General features: G+C 39.1%; 1 protein-coding gene across 1 annotated transcript; it reads left to right on the top strand.

The window, feature by feature from the left end:
• The first annotated feature begins 962 nt into the window (after nucleotides 1-962).
• Nucleotides 963-13,202, top strand: LOC135469904 (multiple epidermal growth factor-like domains protein 10). Its single transcript, XM_064748542.1, has 7 exons — nucleotides 963-1,400; nucleotides 2,644-2,748; nucleotides 3,197-3,433; nucleotides 8,765-8,974; nucleotides 9,672-9,821; nucleotides 12,539-12,755; nucleotides 13,103-13,202. Exons 1-7 carry the CDS (start codon nucleotides 1,340-1,342, stop codon nucleotides 13,200-13,202), a joined length of 1,080 nt encoding a protein of 359 aa, XP_064604612.1. The 5' UTR covers nucleotides 963-1,339.
• The last annotated feature ends 554 nt before the right edge of the window (nucleotides 13,203-13,756 follow it).

Below are 13,756 nucleotides of genomic sequence, written 5' to 3'. Positions count from 1 at the left end.
ATTTATGTCACCATGGTAGTGCCACTGGACATGGGTAGTGACCCTGGACAAATAATGTTCAATCCACAACAAACAAAATTCCTGCTACTTGTTGGAACAAAACAAAGCTGACATTTCTAATGTATCACATATCTATAATGTCTTTGTGGAGATATTGTCCAATCATTGCTCCAGTACTTTTATTGGACCAAGTTGCATGAAGAGCACTGTGTAACATAAGTGGCAGCTCTTACATGTAAACATGCGTCTAAATGTGTCATTGGAAAGGAACGTGCATGGCTAGAGACAGAAAACATTTGATGATTAGGGGCAGGTGTTTAAATCCAGGTCTTGGTGAATGGTATGCGTGAAACGATAACATGTAAGTGAAATGGACTCCCTACAATCCTGTCTTGTGTCAGTAGACCTGGGATGGCACATATTCGTTAAACGTTCTTGGTTTCGTCAGCATTTTATGGAGAAAGTTATCCAGTGAGTACAGGTACACCTGAAAGGCCAGCATTAAATCCGTAAATCTGCACTGTTTTGTAGGCTGACATTTCCTTTATACCATGGGTATTTGAATGCAAATTGACCTTTTCTGTGTGATACAGACGAGTGTTAAAAGTTGCAGCTCCAACCAACCTGAAAGTCGTGTACATATAGTTATAAAAGGGGATTTGTGTATAAAGGGGTAATCACTATGGTTTTAAGCTGGAGGTATATTTGCGCATGCGTAACAGACACACTCATTCATTTTCCACTTATTCAGCTGTATACTAAACGCAACGGGCGCGTGACTTCCTGGTTAGTGACACGAATATCTCAATAGAGCACAGTATAGCCAGGCCAGGTACATGTAGGTGTTTACTTATTACCTAATGCCATACTCGAGACGCGTGAACTAACACTATGATCTGCATTTAGTTTGGGCATTGCCGATGTATACAACCATACACAACACATTAAGATCAACAGAAGAATACAGACTGTGTCCCTTTATGTAATTTTAGTATCTGCTATTCTGCCTATTGTGGATCTACGCTTTGCGTGACGACATAAATACAACATACGACGACACAAAAGTGAACACAAAGATATCAGGGCATGCTTTTGTGAAATTCCGCACACGTATATACGTGATATATTTCAGATGGACTTGTTTTCGTAGTGAATGAATCTGCAAATTTCGATTGGATTTTCCTAAATTACAACTGGATAGAACTTGTATATGTGAAGATAATAACTTTTAGAAGCATTTTATGTTTCGTGAGAACAACTTTATGGTGGGAAATCCTCTCGAGATAGAGATGAACAACTTTTTGTAATCTGAGGCGGTTTACGAAGATTCCTGGTAGACATGGGGAAACATAATCCACAGATCAGCAAAGTGTTTCTCGTGATGATATACATAACATTAGGTAAGCAATACGTAAAGTGGTATTTACCTGTATATTACTTAGTTATTCAGCTATTGCATGAAGTGGAGGCCTCTGTTGCCGCGCTAGTGCATGCATTGACCCCTCTTACGATCGCTGTGAAATCATGACCAGCTCATGCTGGCTTCCTCATTGGCCCTACGAAGGATTGCCTGTCAGTAACCTGCTTGTGTCTTCGGTATCTCCTGGGCTCAGCCCAATTTCCTCCCACCATAATGCAGGCGTGATCTTATAAGGGAATATTCTTGAGTACGGCGTAAAACTCCAATGAAATAAGTATATAAATATTACATGAAGACGATGTGTGTAACATTCGTTAGTCACCTGCTGTACATGGTGGTGATAAGTACAAGGCGTTGTAAGAGTACATTAGACAGCACTCCTTTCCTTGCATTGGGGATCAAATATCTCAAGTACACTACAGTGTATCTCGATAATTCGGGACATGGTGTACGTGACAGAAACCTCCATGTTAAGGCAGCTTCCTCGGCATGCAAATCTGATGCCTTTTATAATACTGACAGCGAAAGCGTTTTTCCGTATAGAACTAATGGGTTGTACCTATGTGTACTGGGTAACTATCTACATGTGAACACTCTTTAGTGCCCATATGGTCACCCTGAATGTATAACAGGTGCCCACATGGTTATCCTGAATGTATAACAGGTACCCATATGGTTACCCTGAATGTATAATATGTGCCCATATGGTTACCCTGAATGTATAACAGCTGTCCATATGGTTACCTTGAATGTATAACAGGTACCCAATTGGTTACCCTAAAATCGTATGTGTATGTCATATATATAATCGTGTTCGCTTTACCTATCTTGGTTTAGTCAGCATTTTCTGCGTAAAATTATTTATTTAATTTTATGGGTGTTTTACGCCGTACTCAAGAATATTTCACTTATACAGCGGCGGTCAGAATTATGGTGGGAGGAAACCGGGCAGAGCCGGAGGGAAAACCCGCGACAACCCGCAGGTTTCGGAAAGACGGTCTCACGTGCGGCTAGAGAGGAAGCCAGCATGATCTGGACTTCAGCTCAAGGAGACCGCATTAGTAGGAGGCTCCTGGGTCATTTGCCGTGCTGGTAATCTCCCTACAATACGTCTTTACACAATAGGGTATGGTGTTGAACTATAGTTGTTAAAGCGTTTCACTGTAGAGATATCATTTAATTTTTGTCTGTGCATGTTTATAGATAAACAACTTTAATTTCAGTTTTCGGGCAGCTATGCAAGAATTGTCAGAGTGGATGTGATCAAGAGACAGGTGAATGTTCCGGAAACTGTAGTCTTGGTTGGGATGGTCCCATCTGCTCCAGAGGTAAGCATCGCCGTATAGTGCAACAAACGTTACAATGCATAAACTGATAATAACGTGTATGCCGCTACGCAAAGCCAGACAAGTGTCGCTTGACCGCTTTAGAACTTCAAAATCAGCCATTGTTCTGTTTTTACTGTTGATAACTAGAGTGGAGTTATAACACTGAACACTCTCAGCATATATACTTAAAAAAAAACTACGACTTGGACGGAGGAGTTTAAAAATCTCAATATACAAAATATTATTTAGCTTAGGACACATGTTGTCAATTGATTTTTATGATATTATATAGTTCAGGCACACGGACATTGTCATGTTCAAATGTTTAGGTGTCTTTATCAGCACGTTTTTTATTTATTGTAACGTTTAAAATCTAACAAACGTTACAATGCTAGAAACTGTACTGTCTTATACCTGTGTGTCATTGTTTCATTATTCTGGTTAACAGAGAATGTGGCATTGAACAGAAACACCACACAATCATCGACCTATAGCCCATACATATCTGAGCTCGCCGTGGACGGTGGGACAGAACATTTGTTGTTCAAGACACCACATACATGTACTCACACACGAGAGAGAGTAGGCCTACAATCCGCGTACTGGACGGTGACACTGGACACACAGTACAACATCTACAGCTTCAGGATCTATAACAGAAAAGAAAGCTGTGGCGGCGGACCATGTAAGTTTAAATTCTATCTTTACAACAACCAAAATCTGTAAACACCCGGCGTTGGCGAAATGTTACAAATAAACAGACTTATGGTCTTTTAAAAGTCAGCCTTTAGGACAGTAAATAATATTATAATAATTTTAAATGTGAGTATTTGCCAAACATGGACACCATTTTAAATCTGATAGTTCAAAAACATTTATGTTGCTGTTATGGTGATTACAAATGCTTCTGTTTTCTCAAATAAAATAAAAATTAGTCATTATTATTGGCACTTAAGTGTAAATCCTACTGAAGTAAACGTTACCCTACCGATCACAAACCTTTTCCTGATGTTTTTTTGCACATATTTCCACACCGAAGAAATATGTCTGCTGCGAAAACCATTATAGGTCATTATGTCGTCTTCGTTTTTTCCCTTTTTGTTGTCCTTCTGTTGTGACTGAAATCTGTAACAAAATAACCAGTGGGTAAAAACTAGTAATATGGCACTAATGATATACAGTAAATTCCTTTCCATGTTAATAATGTTATCCATTGTTTGATTCTGGAAATAAAGATTTGATCATATAAATTTCAGGTGATTTTAAATTATCTGGTAGTTATCTCATAATAATCTGGCCGTACAATTTTCAAAAATATTTTTGATACTGATTCAACACAATATGAATTTGATATTGATAATGCTAAGCCTTTGGTTTCTACATACAATCCAATCTGGGTAGAGTCACACCTAAGACCTTAAAAGAGGAAGTTGTAACTTTCTTGCATGGCGTTCAGCATGAAGGCGATAGTGCAAGGACTGGTTGACCTGTATCAATATAATGGCTCGGGCGGTGCGGCTTACTTGCCTTCGGTAAGGCGTCTCAGTGAAGCAGCACTAGATAAAAGAGTGGTGGAAATCCGTCCTGCAACAAGGAGGCACATGCACTCTAAAGATTCCTTCGTCGTCGTATGACTGAAAAATTGTTAAGTACGACGTTAAACCCCAAGCACTCACTCACTCTTAATACAATCCAACACACATCAGCTGGATGGCTGATTGTGCGTACACACTCCAACAGTGTACGTCACGCTATGAACCTTGACGACCGCTTATGTCAAGGATTATTAGGGGTTCAAGCCATTCAGGCTTAAAATCCTTTTTGTATCTGTTAGGATTATTTGTCTTTATTTTTATTATTCTCGGTAAAACTGTGACGCCTTTCTAGCGAAATTGGTTAGACCAAAGTTTATGAAATTTTAGTATGTTTATCTGCATACCTAGAAGTTGTGCATCGAATCTTTTGGGCCGATATGGTCACGTGACTTGGCGGCAATATTGGATTTTGTTCAAAACCTTGAAAAAATGTAGAAGCTCGCTATTGGTGAATATGCCATGCGACCGAAAAATTCGTTTTTTTGCTAATAACTTCTACACTTTTTGTCGATGATGTCGTGCCTGCTGCAGTTTTGGGCGCTGAGACCAGATATACTAATTTTGGGAAACCGGAAGTGACTTCATCAAAACTCAAAATGTTAATATTTTCAAAACCAATGAAGCTGGAGTCGCAGTCTTAAGACCTAACATCATTCCAAGACATGCAGAGAAATTTGACATAACCGGAAGTTACGTCAGCAAACCGGAAGTAGTACATACCAAAACAAAAATGATTATTTTTACAAGTTTTAAAAATGAAAAACTTCTGCGGCTAAATTAGCATGACAGAAGTGCGTGAAATTTAACTAGATAGTAGGAGTGGGGACTGTCTTTTATACGAATAAAAGATTAGGTGTCCCAGGTCACGTGACCCAGCCGCCATGTTGGTTTGCTACTAAAAGATTTGGGAAGCATTTTCTTTTGAACTTAACATCCGATTGACCTGAAATTTTCTACATGGAACAACTGTTGCCTCTAAATTATTTTGACAGAGGCAGAATGTAACATGTCAGGAAAAAACCGGAGACGAACTTGACGTCATCTCAAATCATTGTCCAGTCTTTTAAATATGCTACCTGACCTAATTTGACGTCCTGATGACAAATCTGGTCTTATTTTATTCCAATAGTGCACATTTTTGTCGCAAACTGTGATCAAATTGCGAAAAGTTGCAATTTTCAACCATTTTTGTGTGTGTGCAGAAAATATTTCAAATGGCTTATTAAATGTGGGAGTTGAAGTACTTGAAAAATTGTTCAAAGGCTGATTTATTATATTTGGCACTTTGACGTCCCCATGTTATACAATGCATTATAAATGCGTTTATGACTAAGATGAAAGTAGAAATGTTGACAGCCAGCTATCCGACCTAGTTTGACGTCCTGATCACGAATCTAATCTTATTTCTTTGCTACGATGCATATTTTTGTCGCAAATTGCAATCGAATTGCGAAAAGTCGCATTTTCCGCCATTTTTGCAAATGACATGCCAGAAAACTGTTAAAGCTGTAAAGCTGAAGATCGCCCAATGAATAGTGCTATACATGTTCTTTATGTGTGCTAAAAATCTTTGCGCTACACTCCCCCCTTCCAAATTACAGCATGTACAGGGAGGTCACAAAACGGCTATAGCTGTAAAGCTGATTATCACTGAGTGCAAAGCGCTATATATGTACCCTACGTCTTCTGAACATCGTTTACCTGTGTTGAAAAAGAGGGGACATTGCAGGCCTTCAAATACTGTCCAAAGCTGGATTTTGTCGGCTAGCCGTATTATTTAGGTATGTTTCTGGTGCACAAGGATTCACATGTATTCTATATGCATTTTCTTTTTTGCTTTATACTTAAAGCTGTAATCTAAACTGTTTTATTCTAACCTGACGGTGGAATGACGACTTCTGAGATAATCAAATCGTAGCTGATATACCTTTAGGTAAAAAGGCAAGCAGGATTAAATCTCAGTCGTAAGAAATAAACAGCCAAGTATATGTAGTTCGCATTTTCTGACAAGAAGTTTCAGGAGATTTTGAGATGAGCCTGACGGTATGCTGCAGCTCTTGTCAGAAGTCGCTCCATTTAAAATTACTGAGCGTTTTCAAACAACGATGGTAACGCTAAATAACCCACGTTATCTTCTTGTTTCACATGCATCCAACTACTTTTAGCCATTCTCTCTTCGTCCATAGTTTTGTGCCTGGTAAGTTGATTTTGAACAATGTTTTGACTAACGAAACCTTCGGCAAAACTGAAACTCTTAATGATTTTAGATTTAACGACTTTTGGCTCGAACTGCAGCATGTCGTCAGGCTTATCACAGTAACTGCTGCAAGTTTCGGTCAAAATATTCGGACTAACACCCAATTTGATTGTTATGTTTGAGAAGAATCGGCAACTGTGGAAGATCATGGGGATTATCATAGATACATACTTAAAGATCAACAGACGGTCAAATTATATTCCACAAAACCTGATGTGTAGCGATAGCAAACCGAAATAAAGTCACATAATAATCACATTCAAGAGAAACAGCCATCGACCACGAGGCGATAACTAATGATATCTTGCGTTTAGACTACTAGGCCGAGCTTGAACGAATGAGTGTTACTGGATGTTCGAAATTTTACTTTACCTAACATTTCACGAAAACAGTAAACGGTTACTGTTAGTCTCCTGTAAACGGTTTCCGTGACCTTGGATTCTGTGACATCAGGAACATGCCTTTACTAATTATCATCATTACATCTTGGATCAAACGTTTTTCCTGATGAAGTCACGTAATAACTCTCCATAGCATAGCGTAAAGTCTCCATAGCAATTCCCATTATAATTATAAATAAATATTATTGTAAGGCAGTGAGCAGTATCTGTAAGGATACATATTACCAAAATGCTATAATGATATTATACAAGCAGATTACAAAACGACCCTCGATATGATGATAGGTAGGATTCCTGTTACCAATATGTCCTGCACACGCTCCAGACTGAAATGATGGAGCGTAACTTTGTCATAAAAAAATGGAAACCCTCCCCCCCCCCCCCAAAAAAAAGAACAAAAAAAAAAAAACAAAACAAAAAAAAAAAAAAACAAAAAACAAATAAAACCCCCAAAAATACAAAAAAAAACCAAATAAGTACAAAAATGGAAGCTCCACAACTCGCACACATGCTCATCTGATTCGGAAGATTTATAGCATAGATCCTTAAATTAAACTCACAAATATCTAGAACTCAAATTTGACTGTGGTCTTGTATCATAAATTTCCAGGTGAGTTCCATTCATAATCACAACTCCGAAATTCTAATGTTTTATCGACGCAATACATACAGTGGATTAACCTGCAGAAAAGAGAAACAACATGTAAACCGTGGTCAAGTGATAAAGACCGCTAAGGCCATAAGGCCATAGAGCAGATCTACGGAGAAGTAACACATAAATCCATTTAGCAGGAAACCAGAATCAGGAATGCACGTGCCAGAGGATAGCAACGCTTGGCTGCATACCCACGGAGTGAGGGACGAGCAGGTGCCGGCTTATAGCAACATTCGTTGGCAATGGACCAGTCAATAACTTTTCAAAAGAGTTTTAATAAACAACATGTGGAAAAACATCTCCTAACATCTTTTTGACACAATCAAATTGCACACCCTTGCAAATTAAATCGAAAATATCTAGCTAGCATTTTTCTCTCGGCTCAATTATGATCAAAGATCAATATTTGCCCTCGCACTTCAAGCTTGTGGAGCTATTGAGCATTTTGACGAAATGTAAAAACCGACACAACGCACTGGTATAAATATTATTTGTTTATTCCCAAATTAAGCAAAATAGTAAAGCGAACATCAAAGCATATAAAGCGTTATTTTTACAGGAAGTGAAAATTCATAGACAAGTGCAGCTTTATAATAAATAGGTCTATGTGACCTGTTTTGTTTATCATAGAGTGGTATTGTATTGGTCCAGCTTGTGACTCATGCAATACCACTCAATAATGTACACAAAACTTCGCAATAACCATTAGTATAAAGTAGCCACATTTACAAATGGTAGTGATTTTATTGGTGAACGAAGTTGTCTTTTGTGATTTCTTTGGTCTGATTTACAGGGTTACTTTAAATTTTAGTGCAGGGATCCTTTAATCTTTGACAAAGGAATTCTTTAATGTATTGGACGTAACGATGTGTTTGTGATCTGAGGAACATGATTTCTTTCACCAGTGATGGTGCATTACTTTCGTGTCTCACACAAGTTTTTTAGTCATCAGTGGTAAAGTTTCCTTTTTATGGGTGGTACAGTATTCCCGGGGTTGATAATTAACATTACTGTGCGCATTAACAAAAGTTGTCCTGGTGCTTGTTGCTTCCGGTTAAATGTCTGATAGTAATTCGTTTATTTAGAAAACCGTTGGCTTCCATTACAGGCGGTAACCGTCTTAATGGTTTTACCCTGTCCGTGGGAAACTCCTCTCGGAATTACACAGTGTGTTACCAGGACACCACCAGGGCTATTTACGGTCCAGGGGACGTTATTAATGGATCTTGTAACGCCAGCAGCCCGATATTAGGAGACACAGTGAAGATTATGATCAACAATTCCCAGACGCTTACCCTTTGTGAAGTGCAGATATTCGGTATGCTGTCTGATTGGCCAGAATTCTATTACTAAGAAATGCAACTGATTTTGCAGTTCATTTCTGTACTTTAATTCGATATTGTTTCGGAGATAAATGTGTAACAGAAAACGAAAAAGAACACTACATGTATGTCTGTAAATATTCCTTCATGAAAGTAGGCCAATGTCGAGAAAAATCACAAAACAAACGAGTAAGCGATATTTAATTCCATATTTTTGACAACTGTAGAAATAACTATTTAGTCGCCTTTGCTCTAGGTTTAATGTTCATTCTGAGCAAATCAATTAGGTTTGGCTCAACACTCAAGACAATAAACAGTCCAGAAAAGTGGAGATTCTGTCAATATGTTTTACTGACCCCAAAAGACGCCAGCTCAGTTTTGGCGCGATCTCTATATGGCTCCTTGCTTTTTACTTATCACGACCAGTTTTTGTCGTACGGCTATCCTGTTCGATAAACTGATCTCTCTAATAATACATGGACAAAATCCTTCAGTTGTCTTTCCTTCAATGACCCTCTCAAAGTAAATGTGTAGAACGGTAGTAAAGTGTGGAGAAAAGTAAAATTACATAATTTTAATTTAAAGATGTATACTATGTTTATTTACTTTTCCGCTGTTTGTATGTAAATATGTGGCAATATATCGTGCCCCCAAATCCGCGTCCTTTTATGATGTTGTGGGTGTGTTTATTAGTGTGCACGCCCGGGACATACGGACCAGACTGTGGGAAGAGATGTGGGAACTGTGCCGAGAGACCGTCCGTCTGTGACACAACATCCGGGCTCTGTCCACAGAGAACACCAAGGTGCATGCCGGGATACCGCCCTGAGAAATGTGATGAAGGTGTGTTGTTTGTTAGATTGTTGAAGTTTCACCATGTCCAAACATGTGCCTGTTGCCAATCAACAAAAGACTGTAGTTGATAAATTACAAGTTCCAGCGCTTTTACTCTAGATCTCTAACGTCGAAGCCATTTTCCGCACAATAGACTAAACAGTACCTTTTGGTAGATAAAACTTGTGGACTACGGCGATGAAGGCCCCAGTAATAAACATAGTTTTATCGGAAATTCGACACACTGGAAGAATATTTCTTCCACTGCTTAAACCGTTGATGCAGTAGTCGTACTGTATCACTGACAGAGATTTCCAGCCACCCTGTCGTAGCCACTGGGGGTTGTGCTGGTGATTTTGACATGTCAGTGAAGTAAGCTCCCAGTTCCCAGTTCCCGCTTCGACAATCAGATGTGAACCTAGTTCGCAGTTCCTATTTCCTGGTTTGATATTCAAAGCTGAATATCGAAGCGGGATTTCACCAAATGTAGCGCAGGTCTCTGTTATTTACGAATCACCACAGACGCAAATTCAGTTGATTTACAAACCGTGTAATATTCCATGACGGTATCACAATTAAATTATGTCAGACACTAGTATACCGTTACGGTCCAAACTACATTCATCTCCCCAAATGCATTTTTGTTGTTCATTTTTGCGTTTTCTAAATAACAAATATCAGATACAGTGCAAAATTCATTAGGAATGCCGAAGGTTTGTGGGAATGAGAAGACGGCATGTCACCGGACAACACTTAAAATTAATTAGGCTATACCTGATTATATAATTTTCTCTGAATCTGTTGCAACTTAAGAGTTTATAGTTTGCTCCTTCGTCTTTCTCGCATTATAAGGGGTATTTTCTGTTTTCTTTGTTAAATACAGTAACTTTATTGAAACGCCGTGTTCAAGCCGATGTGCTTTCTTTGACGTCCACGATGACTATGGACAGTCGATTGCCTAGATCAGCTTCAGTGGTGCCTAGGTTTAGTTCCATTTCTTTCAGAGGTGACCATGGATACATTTGTACAACAACCCTATAGTAACTTTGTAAACATTTAAAACAGGGGTCAAAATCACCAGCACAGCCCCTCTGTAGGATACGACCTGAACCAGGAATAACTCTATTTAAACAGGATCGCCAGAGTTCCTTATAAATGATATAGTAGGTCTACTGTATCAATAGTTCAAGCAGTGGAAGAAATACTCTTCCAGTATGTCCATTTTCTGAGAAAGACTATATTGATCACTTGGGCCTTCATTGCCGAAGACCTCAACATTTATCTGCCATAGGCTACTGCTTAGACTATCATACGAAAAATAACTTCAACGTTAGAGAGCTGGAGTACACGTGACGAATCCTTGCTCTCGGTAATGGAGACGTGCTGAATCTGTGTCAAGACGAATCTGTGTCAAACTGTTGCTGGGTTTGACAAAAATCTAAAAAAAATATTTAATGCCGGTTTAAGATACAGTCAAACTTGTACCTACTGCCACCTGTAATCATCGTCCATATGCCGTATGCGGCCACTCTCTGCCGCGATCAAACAATTTTCCATGTTAAACGACCTGTAATATGTGGGCACTTGTCCAACATGTCCACCGGCCAACATAATTTGCCACCAAATTCTATAGCAGCCTGTCCTGAGCGGCCGAGACTTTCAACTTTAATGATGATTGCCGCATCGGACATTCAAAAATTTAAAAATGGCGACCACCCGACTTCAATAGTTTTTACAGTGATTAAAACTTACAACCTGTCACTTTGTGATGAGAAGTGAAGTGATAACATTATTGGTCAATAGCAGTGAACTCTACTGTTCTTTAATCAGGCCTAGCTGGTTATTGTCTGGACACCCCTGCACTAGGTCCGCGCCATGAATTGTTGTTTCACCGGTAATGGCAAATATGATTAAACATCTCAGCAGTTTGCCATTTACAGTCCAAAACTTTGTTAGAATAGTCATTTACAGCTACGAAGGCCAAACTAGCACATGGCTTTTTAGGGCTTGACAATGACGAGAAGAAAGTTCTCCTGCCATGCGTGCCCTCACCTGAAACTCTTTGTGTAATCGGCTGTTAAGTGCGTGAAATCCATACGTCTACCCCGCAAATCTTGAAATTATTGAGTTTTGTTATATTTCTATAAAATTTATGTAGCTGACCAGATTAGTGCTTTAACAATTATGTATAAGATTATTATGTAGGCCTACATGTGTTAACTTTATTCTGTTGTGATCTGGCTTGGTCTTCACAACCTGTCTTATGTGGCCAACTGTCATATGCGGCTACTTTTTACGTGTCCCTTCACTGGCCGCATACAGCAGGTTTGACTGTACTTTGAATGGTAGTCTTTTATTGGACATAAACATTAGTCAGGTGTTGTCTTTTTTACTTTAAGAGACGCCAACTCGTGTTTTGAAATATATTTCCTTTTTTGTATCACCGCAAGTATATTATACAAATGCCACCAATATTTTCTCAAGATATGTTTTTTAGTGTTAAAATATTTTACAGCGGCATTCAATTCTCTCCAAATGAATAAATTCACAGATTAGTTAGGGTTTTCGCCAATTAGATGTACGTGGTGAAACCGTTGGCTTACTCTCTACATCTGTACGTTCCTCCTTTCCTAAATGTGTCAGTCTTCGTACGCCTATGTGCCAAAAATTACCAGACTACAAACAATGTTGAATAACCACACTCAACTGTGATTTTGTGTTATCAGTCTGCAGCTTAGGGAACTACGGACCTGATTGTGCCACGAGATGTGGACATTGTGCGGATGACCAATTATCTTGTGACACTGTATCCGGAACGTGTGCCGACACAAAGCCCAGATGCATGCCGGGATATTCTGGTCTAAAGTGTGATATAGGCACTTTATCTGTTAGCTGTGCTGGACGCATACCTAAGGCACTGACGCTGTTGGTATCTATCACAGAGTATGACGCGAGTAAATGGCATCTTAGGCTTTCTCTAAAACGTCGTAGATTTAAAATCAGACAGACAACTGAAATGTCAAGTAATGTTCTGTTGAAATGATTCAGTGGTTTTGGAAAGGTGTGTGCTGAATAGATGTTCTAGGCGAACAGACGTAAGCTCAGTCAGAATTACAGTAAAGGTTCTTTTACCATTGTCCAATTCCTAGGTAACAATACACCTTTATTTATGCCGTATACAAAAGGCCATGTCCTGGTTTCAGCACAGTGCAGTATAACATCGAAGTAAATCGGTCATAAATCTGGTTCGTTTAGCTTGCGAGGGAAATTACGGTCCTGACTGTTTGCAGAGATGTGGGAACTGTGCCAAAGGCCGATCTGTTTGTGACGCTAAATCCGGGAACTGCCCAGAGGGAACACCCAGGTGCATGCTGGGATACACTGGTGTAAAGTGTGATACAGGTTAGTTCAGCTTGGTGATGTCATTCTGATAGACGGATAACTGACACTAATGACAAAAGATTCCCCGTATCTGTTGCATTTCCCATTAGTATCCCTGTCTCCTTCTACCAACCCCACCTCCCCACCCTCAAAATGCCTTATTGCCCAAAGCCGATTTTGCTGTAAAAATGTGAATTTTCTATTTAATCTCTTTATTATTTTATTGACCTTTTGACTTGAACTCACAGCGACCGCACCGGCGGGAGGCTTCTGTGCCATTGGTCTATGCTAACACACTAACCGCTCAGACACAGAGGCCCTAATCTTCTTACTTTGGCGGAGTACACGTAGTAGTTATTATGACTATATACAGAGTAGTCGTATTTTACTCCTGCCTGTACTGCCGAACAGTTGGTGTTTGGATGGTCAGTTGAAATATGTTTAAACCGTACAAACAATTTAAAAACTTGTCTCCTTAAATGGTTTTGATCACCTGACTATTATTTATATTATTAGAAATATTGAATATTTCCGACAAGTCTGCATATTCGAAGCTTCGAATA

The sequence above is a fragment of the Liolophura sinensis genome, chromosome 7 (genome assembly GCF_032854445.1).
Source record: "Liolophura sinensis isolate JHLJ2023 chromosome 7, CUHK_Ljap_v2, whole genome shotgun sequence".
NCBI classification, from domain to species: Eukaryota; Metazoa; Mollusca; class Polyplacophora; order Chitonida; family Chitonidae; genus Liolophura; species Liolophura sinensis.
Note: the sequence above shows the minus strand (reverse complement) of the source record. Positions and strands in the feature narration are given on the sequence as shown.